The sequence below is a fragment of the Apteryx rowi genome, unplaced genomic scaffold (assembly GCF_003343035.1).
Source record: "Apteryx rowi isolate R43461 unplaced genomic scaffold, aptRow1 scaffold_238, whole genome shotgun sequence".
NCBI classification, from domain to species: domain Eukaryota; kingdom Metazoa; phylum Chordata; class Aves; order Apterygiformes; family Apterygidae; genus Apteryx; species Apteryx rowi.
In genome coordinates, this window is record NW_020448730.1 from 980,487 (window position 1) to 1,002,473 (window position 21,987).

At 38.8% G+C, this 21,987-nt stretch overlaps 1 protein-coding gene across 1 annotated transcript in view; it reads right to left on the reverse strand.

The window, feature by feature from the left end:
- TMTC2 (transmembrane and tetratricopeptide repeat containing 2) overlaps positions 1-15,306 on the reverse strand; it is a 147,804-nt gene extending 132,498 nt beyond the window's left edge. The window contains exon 1 of the mRNA XM_026066102.1: positions 14,710-15,306. Within this exon, the coding sequence (XP_025921887.1) occupies positions 14,710-15,306 (597 nt within the window). The remainder of the gene's footprint in view (positions 1-14,709) is intronic.
- Positions 15,307-21,987: the final 6,681 nt, after the last annotated feature.

Consider the following 21,987-nt stretch of genomic DNA (forward strand, 5'->3'; position numbering starts at 1 on the left):
CTGGTTTACCTGTCAGCTAGCCAGGTTTTCATCCATCTGGTAAAATTCTTAACAAAACCACTATGAATTATTTTTAGAGAAAAACTGAGATGCTAAGAAATCTATTAGAAGTGCAGGATTTGAAATTCAGACAACTTTGGAAACTACTGGAAAGAATTTTGGGGTATTTAACCCAATCATTTACAGTTATAAAATTTAGAAAAAATTCTAGGTAAGATGAATCACCATCCTTTCAAAAATTCACTACCAGCACAGTGCCTGGGCTGCCTACTAAATGAATGCATATCAAAATACGAATGCACACACATTCCTCCCTGTATACTATGCCTTCTACTCACTGGGATATTAACACAGGAAAATCTGAGCTGCAATTAAAAATTCTGAACTCAACGTTCAACAATGATCCAAATTCATATTTTTCTTATTACATTCCAAAAGATTCTCTTCATCCTCTCATTTCGCTTTACAGTCTTTCTAAACAAAAAATAGGATTAAACAGAAATATGTTCTTCTTTGGCCCAGTTGCTCAAATTGTATTACTCTTCTTAGAAACTGATTTTAGTGATGAAGTCTGCATCCCTCCCTCTCTCCCCCTTTTTTTTTTTCCCTATCCATTCCAGCGCCTCCTCATTGTCTCCAACCAAGTCTTTCCCTTTCTCTATTGTTAAGAGCCCTTCTCACTTGACTAATTCTTTGGCAACCATTAAATCATTCTGCTTTTCACTGCCCTGGGGTTTCTTCTGAAAGCCTTATCTGTCCATGTATTCTTTTATTTCCCTTTTACAAAAGTAATATTGTTTTTCTTAACTTCATGAAAAAATATCTTTTTACTCAGGCACAAGACCATGCTTCATGACCCTGGTATTCCCAATCACTCACATAATCTTCTCTATCATATTTAAGCAGCCCTGCAAAGACCTTGTATTGTCTTCTGCAACATATCAAACCTGAACTGCCTGTCAAGGACATCCAAGTAGGTTAAGGCAGATTCAGCAGTGATGCAGCGATATGCATTTTGGCGTTGGATCAAGCATTTCAATAAGATCTTCATCCAAATAATTTTCTATGCCTGCTTTTAAAGATATCACAGCTTTTTTTTTTTTTTTTGGGGGGGGGGAGGGGGAGACGGGACTTAAACTAATCTAAAAGCTCCCAGATTACGGCATATGTAAAATAAGCATCCCACTCCCAGGTCTCAGAGAGAAAGTGCCATCTAGTAGAAACAATAATCCTTTAAAGTTTATTGCCCCTGTTGACTTTAGATGGAAAATCCTTCGTGTCTAGTCGCATTCCGTATTTAATATGGAAACTGATTAACCAAAGTATAGTGAAGGCGACAACTGCATCAACATTTCCTATTTGAAGTAGTTGTGGGTACACATCCAGATTTTTTTATTTACCTGTATTTCCTACAGCTGTGGTTTTTTTGTTGTTGTTGTTGTTTTTTTGCCATCCAGGGATATAGTAGTTTCAGACAAATAGACAGATTTGCTATCTGTATGAAAGGGGTAAGCTACCTAAGATACAGTCATGTTTCTCCTTCACCTGTTCTTCTCATAACTTGAAAAGTATGGGGAGAACTTTGATGCAGAAGGACTTTGAAAACCATGCATTCTCTTAGAAAAGAAAGAGCCTTTTTACTAATGCTTTAACAGTTTAAATCCTGTTTGACCAGCCTCCTAAATTTTTCAAGTCACTTTTACCCTTCTCTAGTCACTCCCCCTTCAGGCCCATTCATTCTTGACCTACACACCAAGAAAACACAGTCAAATAGTGATGAAAATGCACTCTGTGATGCAAACCTTGACTAAGAACTCAACGTAATCTTGTGGACACTTTTGTTCAAGCCAAAAAAAGGAGAGAGAGAAAAAAAAAAAAAAGAAGTTTGGCATTTGTCACATCAGGCCTAGATTTCAAACTGTCTTCACAGACAGGAAGAACGTCACCATTTCCCACATACAAATCGTGTTGCCCCCATAACAGCCTAAGCATATAATAACGGCAGCTTCTATTAAACCAACCAATATGGGTACCATCCATAGCCACCAACATTATCAACAGAAAAAATAATGGAAGACAATCTACATGTTTGCTTTAACATAAGGAAATTGAGTTTCCTGGAAGGATGCAACAAAAGCTTAAGCTATGTTACGATTCCAGATGCAAATATATGTTATTTTAAAAAGCACTTTTAGGACTTTTGACGGGCCAAAATTTACGAACTATTTTGCTGCACATCCTCAAGTAAACAGGTTTGGAAGCAGAAGTCTGCTGACATAGAGCAGGATAGTTTGGGGACACACAAAAAGGTTAATCCTGCAGTGAACTTCCACATATATATTTTATTTTTAAGCTATGCCTTTTTTAACCAAATAAGAACATTTCAAATGGCTTGCATATCACAGTAATGTAACATTTAATCAAAATATTGTAACCAAGCCCAGAGGATGAAGTAGCAAAGCAGACTGTCTGACAGACAGACTGACTTAAAAAGCTCTCCCTGAGGGTTCAAAGCTGTCTGCTACACTACAAGTAAAACAAATAACTGTATTAAAACAAGAATTTATTATCCCAGTGAGGCAGTATGTTGGTTGCTAACCACCAAGTGCCACAGAATGCAAGGTCACATATCAAATAAGATTTTAGAAAATTTCAGTTTTCCTGAGTCTGCCAAAACTTATAAGAAAACATACAAACACTGCATGCGATAAGGATAGAGGACAGGTTCTGCAGCCTCTGGCTGATAAGTGCAGCTCTGTTGATTAATACAGCAATGGTTGGTTTGGATAGATTCCCAAATTTTGACTGCCATATCATACACTCAGTTTTTCAAACAATATAAAGGGATTCTTCATTTTTTTTGTCATCATTCCTCATTTCTCCCTTTCTTCCTTACACTTCAGGCAGCTAGTCTGAAGAGTTAGACTTCAGGAGGCAGATAAATTCTTTCCTTCAAACACAGAGAAGGGGGTGGGGGAAAGCTTTGCTTAGGACTGGTAGAGACCTGAAACTAAAAACACTGAGTAATAAGAACTGTCAAAGAACACTGAAACAGCGGTGATTTAGTAAATTCATTAATGAAGACAGAATAGTTTTCGTTTCACACTGACTTCATTCATGGTAAGAAACCAAGCTATAACTGAGAGTGAGATCTATCCCATGTAGCAGTTACATTCATATACTTCTTGCTTCCTGGAAATAGTTTCGCATTCACAAGTACAAAGAAGACAGATATTAGTGAAGAAGCTACACTGACACCCGTATCTTCATTATTTCACCTGATGGCAGGGGTTATTATCAAGCTATCAGAGCACAGAGGAGCCATCTGGGTATCGCAGAGCCTTGGAGACTAACTTGAGGCAGCAAGGATGCACCAAACTTTTTGCTACTACACAATCACAGATTGCTAACAACACACCTTACGATTAGCAGGGCAATTCAAAGTAGAAATAGCTATTTGTGAGGGTCTAGTTCTAACACAGTATCATATATATCATGATCTATCTATCTATGAAGTGAAAACATTTTTCTAAACTGAAAAATGAGGTATTTAAAAGGAACATAGCATTTAGAAATTATACATCTTCAAAACACTTCAACGTTGAGCTGTCAAAACAATAATTAAATCATGAACATAGATGACTTCAAAGATGACTTGGGGGGGTTGTTTTTTTGTTTTTTCTTCATTTATTTGAATTGGGTTTCCATATAAAGCCTAATGTTGAACTGCAGGTAAAAGGTGGGACTGTTTTCATATCCACTAATCTGAGACAACTGCAGCCAAATCACAGTTTTGTCTGACAGTAACGTAAAATCAGGTAAGGATACCCCTCCCTCCAACTTCGGGATTAGGGATGAAATTTTGAAAACACTTAACTTTTTTTTTTTTTTTTTTTTTACAAAACAGAAGGCAAAATTTAATGATTACCTCTTGCTTTTTAACCCTTTCTTCTGATTTTGGAATGCCTGAGATGATGTCCTGACTAAGTCATTTTGATTATAGGGTTTCCTGATGAGAAGAGGGCTCAAATACTCAGGTCAAATCATGAGCAGTATATAAACATATTTCTGGCTAGCTTTAAACTCCATGCACTACTAGCAACCAAGAAACAGAAACACAGCCAAGGAAGCCACTTACTTTGCTGTTAGACCAGTTTTTGCAGTCTGCACCAAGGTCCCTTGAGTTAGCTAGTTTGGATATTTCCAGAATATACCATTATCATTACTGTGCAACTACAGGACAGATCTAACTTGAGATAATGGTTTCTTACCACTAAGTTCTTCTATGAAACTTGACCAAAATAATCCACTGATTTCTTCTTCCAAGGAAATCTGTCACTACCAGAACAAAAGGTGCATGGCCAGAGGGGTTGTTCTTGCAATGATTTTCCATGTGAGGGAGAGTGCATACAGGTATGCGTGTGCATTAGAGAATACAGAAAAAGATCAGAGAACTCAGTGCAAAGGAAGCAGAATAAAAATACACATAATGCAGTTAACTTTGCCCTGAAGAAAATATGAGAGGAAGCTCTGGAAAGCTCCAGCTGGAGCTGGAAAGAAGTTTAGAACTAGGATAAAGATGCACAGTTTGATACTTCTGTTTTGCAAGAAATGATACTTGGGACTTTCCTTGTAAATAAACAGGATTGCATCAAAAACATCTGGTTCCATAATTAATCCACCTTCTCAACTAGAACCACTCACAAAAAGTCAAGTTCTTGGCTAACAGCTCAGGTCAGAAAAGGTAGAAATATATTACTGTTTAAACAAACAAACAAAAAAAAACAGCAACAAAAAAACTCTTTCTACAAAAATCGTTAATACTTAGTTTGCCCAGATTTCAAATTACAAGCAGCCAAAAATGTTGCATATAAAGCAGTCCAAACAAGCAAAAACTAAACTCACAAAGACTGGCAATCCTTCTATTTTAAAACTCTTGAGAGCTATTTTGTGGTGGTGTTTTGCCACTTCTAATAACGTCTTTTAAGGAGAAAAGTCTTCATGTAAGATAGAACTATAATAAATGTATGTTTTAAAAATAAACTGTAATCTCACAATCCCTGCTAAATAAACATGGCTGTGGATGCAAGCTTCATTGTGCTCTACAGCAGTACAAGCAGCCCAGGACACTTTTAAAACATGCAGACTAAAACATGCAAAAAATTTATTCATAACCCCCAAAGTCCTGTTTTCTGGGAAAGAAAGAATTTACAGAGACTTGATACAACTCTCCCCTCTTTTCCCCTCCCCTCTCATTGCCTTTATTAACTCAATATGCCCTTACACTCACTTTAAAGAGTTTGTTTCTATGGGAATTTATTTCCATATTTTATTGTCAAGGAGAAAAACAAGATTTTGGTGATTAAATGTCACAGAAGCTCTGACTTTTGCATAACCCAATCAAATCTACAGCCTTAGAAGAAAACCGTATATGGCACTGAAAGTCTTACCGTTTTGATCATAAAAAGGTGCATATGTTCTACCTGATATTTAAGAGCACAAAGTACACAAATTCTCTCTCCCTTCCCCCAAAAGCTTCTGGGCAATTTTAACATAATTTCTCCAAGTGCATTTTCAATTAGTTTCCTAGAAACTTAGGAGCAAAAAATATTTTGTCTTCCCCCCCCTCCTCCTAATGTGGACTATCCACAGCATCTAGGGATCCTTTTCTTTTCTAAGGGACATTCAAGGTTAGTGAGGCTAGAAATTTACCTCCTACCAACTGACCCAAAAAGTCAGCTACAGGACTGCAAGCCGGACTTCTTTCCTTCCTCCTACTTAATCTACATTGCAGCTGGAAAATAAATACAGGCATATGTACAAAATATCATTCTGCTCCTCCAGTAAAGATGCCAGAAGAGGTTTGCTGCCTTCTATCACAACTAGCTGGTTCCCTGCAAGTCTAATAAACTTTTATTTTCCTCATTTTCAATATTATAACTGTCTCTATAGGTCAATGTTTAGAATCAGCTAGCTTGGAAAAAGTGTGTATGCAATCATTAAATCATTATAGTTTAAATAAAAATGAGCTTAAGCCAGGAAATTCAGGATCAAGCACAGTACCGTCAAGACAGTCCCCATGTCGGCTCGAGGTTTGCTCTCCCAGGCACAGGATCCGAGCCCGTGGAGCAGACCGGCCCGGACCTAGGCAGGCCTCCGGTGGACGACTCTCTTTGGGAACATGATTCTCAAACAGACGCAGGCAAAACTCCCCAAACGCCACCATCCTCTACTTAGGGGTCCACAACCCAAAACCCAGGAGGTTGATTTTCAGACGCTCCAGGCAGCCTCCCCTCTCCCCAGGGTGCTGTAACACACTATCCAGAGGCAAGGCAGAAATCAGGACTCTCTGATGAACCTCCCAGAAGTGGCACCTGCTCCCTCACATATTATGGATTTGATCCTGATTTTTTGACTTACATTTTTCCTCTTCTACTGCAATTAGCAGTTGCCCTGACTGCAGCAAGCTGATGATAGCCCAGTCTGCTATTTAGCTAGCATCTACCCAGTGCGATGGGCTCATTCACTGAAGCCCATCAGAAGACACAAACATGCACTGCTTCATCAAATCAGGACATTTAGGTGCCTAAATGTGAGATTAGGAGGCTAACGTAAAGCATATTTGTTTGATGATCTGTATGCAAGGCACAGGTATAAAATGGCAGAACTTTGTTTTGCATTTAACAAACAAGGGATACATCCTTGATGAATAAAAGATCATAAATACATGTATTTTAGCCAAGACTCCAAAATAGGTTTAAACAGAAATGCACAACTCCTGAGACAAATCTACACAAAGGAAATTACACCGGGATACATTTAACACCAACGCCCTATGGTTGAACAACACTGTGGAAAAAGTCACACTGTAATTTGCATGTAACCTAGAATGAAAAATAAGTGCTAGTACCAACTGTGCAAAGCACCTGAAAGCTTTGTCACTCCGTGCCTCCAAGGCGATCCCTTTTAAGCCAAGGGGGAGAGTGGAGCGACGCAGCATCCTCTGCATGTTAGCACGCAGTACAAATCTTTTGTAAGACTGAAGAGTGTGATAACCTTTCTCCAGCAAACTAACCTCTTGGCTAAATTGCAGGTTCTTCATTTCTTCTCAGCCTCTGTAAATATTAAAAGGTTTCTCTTTTTTTTGCTTTACATATTAGTTTATTTAAGAAGCCAGTCCCTTTTTCTTGCCAGAGAGCCTCTCTCAAAAATAGTCTCCAAAATATTATTGTAGAGCTCAAAGCAGGGAGACAAAAGTAATGCACATCTTAGAAGCAATTCCAGAAAAGACATTATTAAAATATAATCCATTTAAAGCCAGTGACTTCAGCAAGATAGCTTAAAATTCCTTATTAAAAAAAAAAAGCAGACAAACACAACTTTTGCTAAATTTGCCTCTGGATGCTGTGTTACTGTCACATGTGATCTGTTTCAGTGGTTTAAACCACCACATGAGAGTATTTCCAGGAAACAATGGCTATTTGTACGTATTGACGTCCAATTCAGCACACCTCCACTGCCATCACAGGGAGCCACAGGAGATCGATACCTCTGACACGGAAGATAGCAGAGGCCAATCTTGCTTTTCTTATTTTAGGATCAAAAGGAAAAGCAGCAAGGAGCTGTGGGAACTACAGGAAACAGCAGTAGGAGCTGCTTGAAATCATCGAGAAAGGAATAAATTGCAAAAAGCTGCTTTTGTCCAGGAAGGGTCCGCTGCGGGCAGCAGCGGGTGGATGGTCAGGACAGCGGGGGCCTCCCGCTGCTGCTCTCCCGTGGGGCGAGGAGCAACGTGCCAGGACAGCTTGTCCGGAAACACCAGCAATGGATGTACCAGCACAGTCCTCTCGGCGGGGGCTTATCGCTGCCAGAAAAATTAACCCCCGGCTGACCACCGCAGAACGAGAGATCACGGCGGGGGAACAAAGCCCCAGCTGACAATGGCGCGCCGGGTCTTTTGTTCAGCTCCGGAAACGTAAAAGGTTACAGTGTCCGCAGAATACAACACTTAATGGCTTAAGGCACTTCAGTATGCAGCTTTTGTCAGGCAACACGAACCTGCAAGAGGTCAGGTCATGCTTTGAAGCTCTAAGTTATTTATTACTTTTAACTGGGACAAAAGTCACCTCAAAGAAAAGCATGTTTACTAAATATCTGAGTCCAAGAATGATGTCAGTCCCGCAAGGGAACGGACGCTGCCCCAACAGTCTAAACACTGCATTTTGAAGACACGGGACTAAGACTGGATGATAAACGTTCAGATGTTTGAGAGAAGTAACTTATGAAACAGCAGCCTACCAAAGAGACCTCCCAAAAGATCCAGGCCTGTGGGTCAGGTCAAGCCCAATGAAATTCCTTAGACTGCAGAAAATATACCATCATTTTAAGCAAAGATAAAACACTGCTGCAAAATGACAAAACTTGCAGAGGCAGAAGAGGTGAAAAAACAGCAAGACTAACCCTCTGCATTGCTAAGGCTTTAAAGGTCCTCAGAAGAGGAAAATAAATCTGCAAGTTAAAAATTAGAAAAAGCCTTCTATTTTGCAATTGTTTTCCAAAGCACAATGGTTCTGGAAGTAGCTACTTCAATGAGTAAAGAATGCAAAAAAGTGGCGTAATTCAAGTTTAGAGTGTTCTCAAAAATCAGTAGCTCTATCTAATGCACAGAAAGTCCCCTTTTGAGTGAGAATCATACAAATCACCCACAACTAAGGTTGCTCCAGGCCATAAATGAAAGTAGCGTTTTATAGAACTTGGTTTGGTGGTTGACCATGTCATCCATGGAGGCCCCAGGTTTACATCATTACCTTAAATAAAATATAGCCCTCCAATAAAATTTCTTTTCACAAAACCAACACTGTTATAATAGCAGAGAAGGTTAGATAATGCATCCTGCAATCCAATTTGTGGTTCACATTAAGCTATAGATACCACTAACTAATTCCACATGTGAGACAGACCTCCCAGGGGGATTTTAATCAAATAAGTGATGGGAAAAGAGAGGTTTCCTTACTTTAGTATAACAAACCCCCTGTACTAACAATATGTTGATCTGGTAAAATGTTACCATACTGCAGCAGTGGAACATGAACGGGGCATACATCTGGTTTAGTTATTTCTGTAAGGCAGTTTGTACTCATAAAACACAGAGCAATGAAAAATTTATCATTACCGTTATATTAAAAAAGATTTTGAAATGCATTTGCCCCATCTTTCTAACTGCTAATGTTGTCCAGCTCCATTCCCCTTAAAAAACAAAAACAAAAACACAGGAGAGGAAAAAAGGGCACCGCAGTAGGATCTGTATTAGCTTTGTACTACTAATCGGACAGAAGACTGCATACTGCAAAGTTGATTAATGGCTCTGCTTTCAGGCTGGGGATTGCTAGTACAAAAGAATTAGGCCTCTGAATTTGCATTGTTTCCATAATTACAAACTTCATCACAGATCTCTCTCATATTCCCATTCCCCCCACCCACACCTAAACTTCTGGTGGTTTAATTTGTGCAGGCCTAGCTGCTGACACATATATCATTTGATACATACGATACAGGACAACTCAATCAATCTGCATACCTTTTATGCAACTTATGGTGGAAAAGACTTAAGGTCTAAAAATGCTGGAAATCAAACAAAAGCTCAGTTTTCTTCCATAAGGAATGCTTTGCCCCAACACAGAGCCACTTTTCTTTTTTGACTGCTCTTATTTCAAACAACTCACTTATGACTAATAAATACATTTCCATGAAAATATGCTGACTTAAAGACAGTGAATACACACTTATCAGAGTGCATTTAGAGAGTGAGTCAGATGGTATAAACCAGAACTAACCAAATTATACTGGGTTCAGACTAACATCTTCGCCAGCCAGCGTGTTAGCATCAGAGGCAGACAGGGATACAACAAGAGTTGGCAAAAGGAAAAAAATTAGCAGCCAAGTTCTACTGAATAACCAATATGTAGATCACAGAGGAGAGAGCTGGATAGTTTAATAGAGAGCTATAATACATGTATTTTTTTAAAGTACATTAAGAATAGCTTCTAAATAAGGGGTAATATTTATCTGCTCTGCTGGTAGCCCTGCTTTGCAGCTGGTTTAGAAGCCCTGCTATTTTACTGAAATCACAACAGGACGTCGTCACGTGCTGGATGTGACAAAGCAGGACTCACCATAATAATAGGAGTGAGCCCAGCAAACAGCTACTGGTCTTGTGTCGCAGTCACTATTTCATATTTATTTGACACTTGGCCCAAAGATAAGAAACGAAATGGAAAAACCCAGGCATGTCAATCCAGTGCCACCTCCACCATCTGATGGAGCATTTTTAAAGCTGCTTTTACCAAGTCATCCTCACTAACCAGCCTGAAGAAGATCAGTGGTTTTACTGCTCTTCATACGTAATTAATTGGGTCTCAGACCCCCCAAGTCAAAAGGCTTACAGGAGCCTAAAGCCACAGCCTGGCAAAAAGCCAGCCCAAATCCTTTCCCACCCACTCCCCCAAATCCCCCACTTTAAGTTCCTTCCTTCTGCCCCTGCACCTCAATTTGTTCTCCTCTAAGTATTTGCCAGCATAGCTGTTTGTAGGGCAGCAATGAGAATGGGATACAACTGAATTGATTCCAGCTTAAAATAGCCCTTAAAACAAAATATGTGGGGTATTTCTTGATTTTTAAGGGTTTGGGGGGATGTTCTTGTTGTTTATCTGCTCTGTTGCAGTTTGCAGCACAGGCTGCGAAGAGCTGTGTCAGCTCAACTGAAGGCTTGGCTGTTGCTAGACCATTAAGGCTATTAGAGGGTTAGGTAGATTAAAAGGTGTAGCCCCTTTCCACCATTCCATTACAGAGATAGCACCGTACTGTTTGTTCTGTATTCAATTTTATATTGTTACCGTGTATTTAGTACGGATTTAAACTAACCATCTCAAAATTACTTTCCTTTCTTCCTTGGCTCCATTCTACATTTTCCCCTCAAATGAACTACAAAAGGTCATAACTTTTTCTGGGCTGCCCTTTGCAGTATCTTTTTTCTTTCCCCCTCTCCAGTCATCTTCATCCTCTGTGTTTACATTGGGAAAATACAAAACACAAATACCAGAACAAGCAGACTGATGCAATTCTTCCCATCTGTACAGAGATCCTACACAAAAGTCCTGAAATTAGATTTTTGTTGTGGTGGGTTTTTTTTTAAACCATACTCCAGTTTATAAATGTTCAAGCCAGTTGTTCACACACCAGAGTGACTCGTTTGTAGATTGAGAAAGACAGCACCACTTTGGTCTCATGCAATTTGCAGCGCAGGGATGTCTTTTCAAGCAAAAGGTGTAGGCAACAGTATCAAAGAAAAAAAATACAACTCTTCAGCAACCATTGTTTCTGTTTGCATAAGGAAACTTTACAGTTTGTTTTAGGAAGAGAGGATTTTTCAGTTTTTCCCAGGGATATATTTTATTTAAGGCCAAAGCAGCAGCAAGTAAAAGGCAACACCCAAAAATCCCCAAAAGATGTGGAGCTGAAAACTTTCTTCATTTTTGTTTTCTTCAGTCCGTGCTTTATTTCTACAACTTGTAAAAAATTAATCTGATAGCTGCATACTCTGGATTTTTATTCTTTGCCTTTTTTATATATGAAATTTAAATAAACTTTCCCTTTTCTTTGTACATGTAAACACAAAGAATGAAACTAAAAACAAAGCATTCTGGAAGAAAACTTGGCCCTGGTTCTTGCTAATGATTTCAGCAGAGGAAGGATTTCACTCTCTATATACACACTAATCTTAGAGTATAATCATCTTGAAATTACATGAAAATAAATCAAAAGTAATTTCAAATCAACAGAGCAGCATCTAAATTGCCTTCATATCCAGGACTTGTGAAACACTGGTCAGAAACACTACAATCAAAACCCACATCTCAACTCCAAGTGCATTGGCCATTCTCAAAGTATCCAGCTATGTCAACTAAATAGCATTGCCCCAAAATAATTGCCAGTTTTTGATGGAGCAGGCCAGAGACAACCTCACTAACTTGATCCTTCTCTGAGCAGTATTTTATGCAACTGTTGTCAGTATTTAGGGGTGGTGGGGGGGAAGGGGGGTAAATTGCAATGATGTTTTTATTGCCTTAAACTGTCCTTATCATAAAGAGTAAAGCTTTCCAGAAGGCTGAAGCATTTGCTTTAATTTGCTTTTAAAGTGCTACCTTTGGTCCTGTTTAAGTCATTTTGCCTTTATTTATTTATTTCACTCATGGTCATTATTGTAACGAAGTGCTTGTATTTCACTCTTACTTCCCATAAAGTGCTTGGAAAAAGAGATCGGCAACAATGAAGGTAGAGCCCATGCAATGCTGGAGTACAAAAGTACAGACAAGTACTCAAAGAGAAATACTTATCATAATGTACAAGATCAATGAAGATATTCCTGGCATCATAAGCCCTGCAGGACAATATGTTCTTATAAAAACTCATGCCATTTGTGAATGATTTCTGTCAAGCTTCAGAAAGTGAAAAATAAGTCTCACTGAAGACACTTTATAAAGGAGGCACCCAGCTTAGCTCCTCACCCCTGTAAACGACTGAAGAGAAGCTTCCCTAGCATCAAGGTGGTACTTGATTAGCAGCACTCAGCTTTAGCAGATGAAGGAAAATGCACCCTAACAGATCAGATAATTAGGAAATGCATTTCTGGCATATCAAGCAAAATATTTGTAATGTTCTTTATTTTGGTCCCTCCCTATAATATTCTCTTCAGCTAGTGTCTAATCTCCTCAAAGTTTTCCAATCTACAAAATACAGAATTATTTCTATTATTATAGATGAAAAAAATTGAGATATTGACACTAGTTTGCTGTCCTGCATCAGACTTCCTGTCTTGGGAAAAAAACTCCAAGCCACGTATTTAGATTTAATTTAGAGTCCTAAGAGCTGGGAAGAGAGGCACTGTGTCTAAAATATTAGAATATGGAAATTGGTATTCCACCGTTGTCACTTATGTCTCTCCTGGACCAATTTTACCCTGACCCTGAAGAAAAAGTGTTAAAAAAAATTTTCCTCATGAAAATTCTCAGAAATTTCTGTGAAAGTTTTCCTTTCGATGAATAAGCGTTCTCTGAAAAAAAGGAAATCCACAAAAACAAAACAACCTTGCTAGTTCCAAGACTGTATCTTGGTCTTCAAAAGCAATGAGGAAAGGAGGAACTGCAATGAGGAAAGACCGCGGAACATTAATTTAGATTTCATATGAAGTCATATACAAAGAATTCAGAATTTAACATGCACAATATGAATGAAACGTTCTACCACTCATTCATTCTTTAGCATAAGGTAACATTTGAGTCACGAATCAAACTCCTTGAGGCACTTTGCAAAATCTCAGCCTGTATCTTTCAGAATAAAACTTGCTGTTTGTTACATATGCACATTTTCTTTTTCACATTAGTTTACTGTTTGTTCCTGCTCAGCATTAGGAGCACGATTTAACATATTCACTATATTTGGCCACTGGCATTCAAAAGAGGTCTTATATACTCAAATATATACGTGTAAACCTAACACGTGAAGTGATTATTTCCTTTAACATGTTCAGTTTTGTCAGAAAAGGGCATGATAACTAAATCAACATGTCACAGCAGTTTAACAGGGAACTACCAGAGATGTACCTGCTTTTTTGACTTTCCTATTTTTGTTGTATATTACAGCTATGTATTCTATACTCTACAAGCAGAAATCATCTCTTCTTTACACATCACCAAAATATAGAATCTCTTTTTACTTGAATTAGAGCGAGGACTCAAAATTTTCAGGACAGGCAAATTTTAAAATCATTGTGATTGAAGTAGGTTGAAAATCCTTATTTTCTTTTCTTGCTTTTCTTGGTAACGTCTCACTGAAAAATGTGACAAAATTGATATGTCCCCATGAAGCATTTTCCTTTTTTTAAGTCAGCATTTTTCTGACAGAAAACCATTCTACTGAAAATAAAACGACACATTCTCAGCTTACTCGTTTGTACAGCAGCTGAAGTAATCAAGTCTTGATTTCAGCTGGGGTTTCTGGATACTACCAAAATTCATGAGGTCTGCATGTAGGGGAGGGCCATGGATTTGGTGGGATTTTTGGTCTGTTTCACTTTTTTGCTCCTGAGCAAGAAGTTCTTTTGGTAAGGTAGTAATACATTGGAGTCACAGCTCCTACTAGGACAAGAAAAAATATATATATGTCAAAGACTTGCATTGAGGTCCCATGCACCTCTATGACACCAGAACAATAACAGCTCTATCTTTGCCTCAGGGAGCCTGCAGATGATAGCTGCTGCTGCACTTGCACGCCCGACCGCACTAAGCTGAGTTTGCAAGATACAAGAGGATAAGAGCATGAATGAATTCTTTGCAAAAGGCAGGCAGATATCTAGTGCTTGACGGTAAACAGAATGAGGAGGGAGCTGCTGGAAGCAACGAAAGTAATTGAAAGAAATATATCCCCAGCATAAAGCAATAGCAATGGGTAATAGCACATTTTTTAAACAAAATGTAAAAACCCCTTACTAAACTGCTTTAAACATACTTTCAGTATTAGACATCTGTGCTTATTTTTCAGAGTTGACTAAACTGCTAAGAATTATCGTGTGCTTGAAAACTCATTTAGCACCTGTTTAATAGTGCTTGGTGCTGTACAAATAGTTTAGTTTATGGGAAAGAAAAGGAGACTCACCTTGCATAAGGCAGGAATGATCTGGTGCATTTTCAGCCGATGAAATACAAAGATGTCATACACCGCTGAAATTGCCAGCACAGTCACTCCTTGCTCCTTCCACAGCATGCTGCACCCAGCACACAGTCCTGTCCCCAAGATCCAGCCCCAAGTACTTGCTGAGGAACTTCTCGTGGAGCAGTGCTTCACATAACACATGAGGGAAAGCAAGAAAAAGAGGCAGGCTCCCACGTCTGCCCTCCCTACAATCCCCGCTACCGCCTCGGTATGGATCGGATGAGATGCAAACAGCAGGCCGGCTATCAAGGTCCAGTATCCGTCCCCGAACAGGATCCTGGAGAAGTTTGTGAAGAGGCCTGTGACTGCAGCATGGAGCAGGACATTCACCACGTGGTAGCCCCATGGGTCCATGCCCCCGAGGGCATGGTTAATGCGGAAGGAGAGCGTGCAGAGCGGTCTGTACGACTTGTGGCTCCCGCTGTGAGTGAGAAGAGTCCCCCAAAAGTCATTGTAGAATATATGGGTCCATGGGGTCTCTGGCAGAAGATCCTGGTTCGTCTTGATAGCTCGACTGTAAAAGACAAACAAAAACTTCATTTCAACCAAAGAAAAAGGATACAAATGAAAGGCTGTCAAAATTGCTACAAGAAAAAAGAATGGCATTGTTTTGATACTGTTTTAATTCAAGTTCTGATTTTTTTTTTTTACAAGAGGTATTAGAAGAGTCTGTATTATTGACTTTTTACTAAAGCAAATTTCCATATAAATTGGCTTTTAAAACATTAGAAACAGATGTTACACTGGTTCCATTAAATTAAAACACCCTTCAGTGAAATTCATTTGAGACTAACCCATGAGTAATTGGTTAAGATTTGACGAGTTATAATTAAAACGTAAAAGAAATATGAAAAACTGACAAACATTATTGTTGAAACAACTGATCCTCCAGTAATTCAGAACTAAAACCCCAACTGGCCTTTTATATTGAAATTTTAATTTAGATGTTGGAACGAAGCTCACTGACATGGACAAACAATAAATACAGAAAGTCAGCAGGAGCATGCAAATCACTGGTGCTGCGTGGGGCACTCCCACAACTTTCTCATACACATTTTGACAGACAGCATCCTCCACTAACACCTTGTTGGAGGCAGGCAGCAGAGTATTTTACAGATGAAAAGACACCTTCGCTTTAAATGTCTTACATCTACAATTGAGAAAAAACATTTTTAGGTTGCATTAGCTTCTGAATTTCATTCTGTGTCAGCTTTATTGGGGAAAAACTAAGTGCTGCAATTTTCAGGCGGTTTGCTTCCAACTACCCTGGCAAGGACTGGGTGCCAGCCGTTAGCAATCTCCATGTCTAATTCAGCACAGGGAAAAGCTGTCCACTATAATGTTTGTGAAATGGTTTATTATACAAATCCAGTCGTTTGCATTTAAAATTCATGCTGTGGGAGAAGGTGAGAGACCTGCATAGCTCAAAAAGATAACCAGAATTTAATTAACGACTTGCTTTCACAGCCAATGTTATATTTAAGAGTAACAATTACCAAGCTTATTTCGTTTAGCATTTATTTTTACCAGGCTGCTTAGGAGTCCAACCAGCTCAAGACTCTACTATTGAAAATATGAAATAAGTAAAAGAGAGAAGATTTATATCTAATTCTTTACTCATTCCCTCTGTCTCTCCCACCAAAAAATCTCTGCATAATTAACACTTCTTTGGTTCAGATAAAGAGGAAAAATGGTGTGAAACTCAGACCAGCATTTGAAACGCACTGGTCAAATTCATACTTCAAGGTCCCCTTGCCACTCTTGCCCCCAATAAAACAAATCCTTTGGACTCTGTATCTAAATTCCAATTTTTGTGTCATCAATTTCGGGAATATTGTCTTGTTCTTTAAAGAAAAACGATCAAATGCTGACATGCTATGCCACAGGATCTTCATGCAAATACTCCAGATACCACACGGCTCAGCATTTCCATTGTCTGAAGCACACTGCTATAATGCTTTCAGACAGGCTTCCTCTCAGCATGTCCTTTTGTCTCTGTGCATATGGGAGGTTATGAACAGGTCAGCTTAAATCTTTTAAAGATCTGACGATGCCTTCTAGAATGCTTGAAAATTTTCATTTTGAGTTCTGCTTATGCAGTGGATCAACTTGCTTATGTTTGTTTTCCCAACCCCACATATTTTTCTCATTTTAGTACAGCCACAAAAAGACCACTGGAAGAAAACAAGGGCTTTGTTCTCGTACTATTTATCTTGTCCTTCAATGCAGTCCTTTCCTGACATTTAAGTCCTCTGTTTGTGATTTCAGTTTGTAGTATCACTCTAAGAACCACTGTAAGAAAATGAGGAATTCAGTAAGAATAAAGCAGGTGTTACGCTAGAAAGAGCTCTTTCTCTGGGAAAAAACACAAATTGTGAAGACCACAAACTCCAAACAGTGAGCATAGCCAGGAATGGCTATTAGATGTAGGAGTTTAGAGCTGAAACCTTGAATTGCAAAAGTGTTGTTTTTTTTTTCCCTTGGGCAGAAAAACTAAGGAAATAAGTGGCAATAATATTGCCCTCCCCTAAGGCAGAATGTTCTGCTACTGAGACTAGATGGTATACAAGTTATTCCCAGGAAATTGTAGGTTTTATTTTATCTTTTGCAAACATAGCCATTTCCAATATTGAAGCCATGCAACCACTTAAAATAAATATATATATATAGCTATCAGTATACATGTATACAACAACTCCACACTACACTGCTACACTTCTTAACAGAAGAGACCAACCGTCTCCCTCTGTTACAAGTGAACAGCGATCACACGAATCACTTTCATGCAGCACATATTCTCTCACCTGGTCTCTTCCCCACCAAAAGTAAACTGCTTTCCTCAAAATCATAAAGAAACCTATTGTACATTCTGAAGGCATGAATGCAGTCAAATTTTATTTACAGCCTTAGCAATGAACTCGATGTAGCCCTGTGATCCTTTGCTGTTTAGTCCTGTTCATACAGAGAAAAATTCAAGTGCAAGACTTGAAGATACAGTTTTGATTACCCAGTGCTTAGGTACAGAATTCAGCTGATGCTTCTGAAATTTAAGCAGTTTCTCATGCATGTAAAGGTAACAGATTCTAATGCCTGTCAGTCAGCATGAAAAACACAGAAACTGCTAGTTCTAGCTTACCTAATGGTCCAGTCATATCGAATGTTGTATTCTCTACAAATCAAGATGTGAAATAAAGTTTAACTTCTTTCAATACTTTTTTTTGTTAAATGTTTGAAAGTTAAAAAAAAAAAATAGTTTTGTTAGTGTTCTGGGATATTAGAAAAAATCTAATACAAGAGACGCACAGTTAGATGTCCTGCAGCAAAGAAACAAAGTCTCACATAGGCTGCTTGTTAACGTTCAGCTACTACTCTGTTTCACATTAGAAAATGTAATAAAAGCCAGACTTGGTCAACATTAGATTTCACTGCACAAAAGGATGCAGAAATACAGTTTTTCACACAAACACCTGTGATATCAGAGCCAGGCAGCTCTCTGTCATTTTGCTCTCAAAGTTAGGAGTGGAACAGTTTCAGCAATGCTGTCTGATGACATTGCCCACGAATACCCAGCTGGATGGTGTCGATTTGCAACCCCAACTTGGCTATCTAACAGCACCGATCAGGAGAACAAGCAATGAGATGTTTGTCTCAGGGAAAGGGAGAGAAATATGAACTTCATATTTAATAAAAGTATAAAAGCAAATACTACTGAATTGTTGGTAACTTTCTGTCCTGTGCTTCATGCGACAAGAGTGCGGACTCTGGGTCCCAGCTAGCATCTTAACACTTCCAGGTTAAGAAGGTGTGAAAATACAGGAATCAAACCCATGAAAATGCACCATGTGATTGGATGATCTGATTTCCAACTGCGCCGAAGTTTATTGGAGTCCTCTGAACAGCACAGTTAAGTGAGAGGGCACCTCAGGATTTCAGCGTCACGAGCAAGGTGTTTCCCAGCAAGCACTGCCAGGGAACCTGGCCATTACCTGGGGACAAGGCACCACTCTGAAGCCACCCAGCATGCTGGTGGCAGCTCCCATCCCGCTCGGGTGGATTTGCCCTTGCACAAGCAGAGTGCAGCAGCTTCCCTACCTTGCCTCGCAAGCGGGAGCAGCAGCTCCTGACCGCGTCTGCGCTAGCACATTCAGAGGCACAGAAAAAAAAAAGCTGCTGAGGAAAGCAGAAAAAAAACACCTCAAAAAAAAAACAAAAAAACAAAAAAACAAACCTCATTGCAGAAAAGAATTGCTGTATGGGCCAAAAACGGCTTTTAGGAATTGCTACTTCAAAATCATTGGGGAGCAAGGAGAACTATAGCATTTAAGGGTCCTCAGTGCTGGACTAAGCTCCCCAGACAAATCAAGGTATCTGTGCTGACTTCCATCCTAACAACTACTTATTGCTGATGAGCATCAAGTGCATTTATTTATTCCCCTAAAAAAAAAAAAAAGAAAAAATTAATTCACAGGGGTACTAATAAAAGCATTTTTCTTTAATTACTAAATTATCAAGCAGTTAATTCTGCTACAGTATTGATGCTTAGTAGCTGATTCCAACAGCAATTTTAAAAGCAGTTCTTAACACTCTGGAAGGTGCTGACGTTCTTTATAATGCCTCCTGCACTCGTAGCAATCTGGGTTCTCCACAGATAGAAAATAATATTAATTGCTGGCTTCAAGAAAGACTCTGGGATAAAGAAAACTACAAAATGCCTTATTAGCCCTGTCTTCTCCTCCTCTTTCACTCACAGTTTACCTTCAGGTTACATCCTGAAGATTAGTCCAATCTTGCTAATGGGCATAACAAGAGAAACTCTCCAACTGCACTCATCACTCTTAAAAAGAACTGTAAACTCTGCTCTCACTAAAAGGCAGCAGGTCACAAGGGAAAGTCATTTTTCAAAGCTCCAACACAACTGGCATTTTTACTTTCAAGCAGCCTCAGATAAGGTTTGCAGGCTCGGTCAGGGAACTTGCTTTCTTCAATTTTTAATGCCTGCCCATTTCACGCATCCCAGGAGAGTGGGATGTCTTATTCAGTGTACCACAAATGGATTGGTTTGAGAGGAGAAAAAAGAATCACAGTCAGTTATCAATACTTTAAAAAAATGGAAGTCTGAAGAAAGACAAGAGCTGTAATGGCAAAACACTTGCTTGTCTACTCAAAAGAATCCTTTTGTCCCCTGCTATAAAATTCTTATTTGCCTAGGTCAGTGCACACCTTGAGCACAAGTAAGACTTTTTCATCAAACTCAAATAACGCAGGAGATCCAGCAGTTCACACATGCACGTACACATGCATGCATACAAAAAAAACAGATGTTTTTAAAATTAACAGCTATGTGTCCTAAACTTCTGCACTAGTGCTAAACTGATCCAGGTGTTAACACCAGGGTAAAAAAACAGATGCAACATTCTAAAGTGATTTAACGCATTAAGCCATATGTCCAGCTTGAATATTGCTAATGAGCCCCATATGCTGAAAATGAACATCAGCATTTGAAGTAGAGAACGTATTTTTAAGCAAAAGGAGAACTCCCAAATGTGCACACAGGAAACTATTGCCCAACCCTGTCTCACATAAAATAGATAGGCAACGATGGACTGGTAAGTCTCTATTTGGACATTCTTCATTGTTTTTCCTCAAGATCATTTTGGAATATTTATCATTTACTTCTTTTCCATAAATAGCAACAGAAAAGCACCCTAGAGTATTTCTATCGTTCATCTTAACGGGCCTTCCCAAGGATGCTTATGAGATTATACGTTACCTGTATAGACAAGCCTGAAACACTGCCAGAGACTACTTTTCGGAGCACAAACAGCTTCACACCCTCAGAATATACTCAGCAGCTGAGCCTACTCCTGAGCATACACCTCCAAAATACTTACAAGGCTGTTTGGCAGGTGTGTAGTCAGAAAGCAAGCAAATGATAGAGTTTGTCATACTTGCAACATTTCTCATACTTGCTTCCAGACTACAATGTGGAAGTAGTCTGTTTTGAAAGAGAGAAAAAGAAAAAAAAAAAAATCAGCAAAACTACCCAGTACATAAAAGTGTCTTAACTAATCAGCATCAGTACATGAAAACTCATTCATTTAGAAGGTTAATTATAAACTCAAGGGAACTATTTATCATTGTTGTAGATTTCTGGCAACAATTATATTTTACATGTTATGCATTAAAGTTCATTCCTTCTCAATAGTTCTGAAAGTGGATTTTATCTACAGATCCAGCAAGCTGTAAAATTATATCCATGCCACTTCAAAAAAATATATTTATATTGCATATCAACTAGGGACATCTGCAGGAGACCAGTCTCTGTGCATCCTCCTGGTTTCAAGCCGCAGCTTTCAGTTTCTCTTAAGAAAAAATTTTCTTAGGTGAATCTCTACGGGACAGCCAACAACTCAGCTGATTTCAACTGGGAAATACAAGGTCCAAGTCTCTTGATGTATAGGAACCTGAGTTGCTGGTTAGGCTCTGAGAATAGGACTATACACTTCAAACAGCTTGAAGCAAAACGCCTACATTCAAGTCATATTTTAAACCAATTAAAGAAAAACCTAGCATCACAAAACGGAAATAAAGTTGGAGTAAACTAGTGCCTAGTAAACTTCTGCCCATAGCTTCCTCCTTTTCTGACTATATAGAAAGATTTGAATACATCAAGCTCAAAGCTCATACATGAAAGACAATATCAGTATGTTTTTGTCATTATTTTTGTCTCATATAACAGTTAGTAAAAGCTATTAATTGGATATGCAGTTAGCATAGGGCCTCAGGAGAAGATAGAAACGAACAGTAATATTATCTGTAGATTTTGGACTACTATGGGCCTGTAACAGTAATTCCATAGCCACCCTAGGTTTAGTGACAGGACAAACAAAAACTGCAAGTAACAGGACTGTAAGCAACTGTACTCATAAAACACTACCGGTTGGCTGATACTCTCCCAAATTTAATCTCAGCAGAATGGAAATTCGCATGGGTGAGAGGACGATACTATGTACTCACATGCTTGCAACTGCTGACAAAACCAAAGACAGAGAAACAAAGCAAAACAGAAAACAACAGAGACATGTTATATATAGTCTTCTAGGGCAATATAGAGAGATACAGCCTTTCTAGATTTTCTAAGTTCTTGAATGTCTTTGGAAGGAATTAATCTTTTACAATAAGCAACATAAATTTGCAGAATGCAATGGGGAAAAGAAAAAA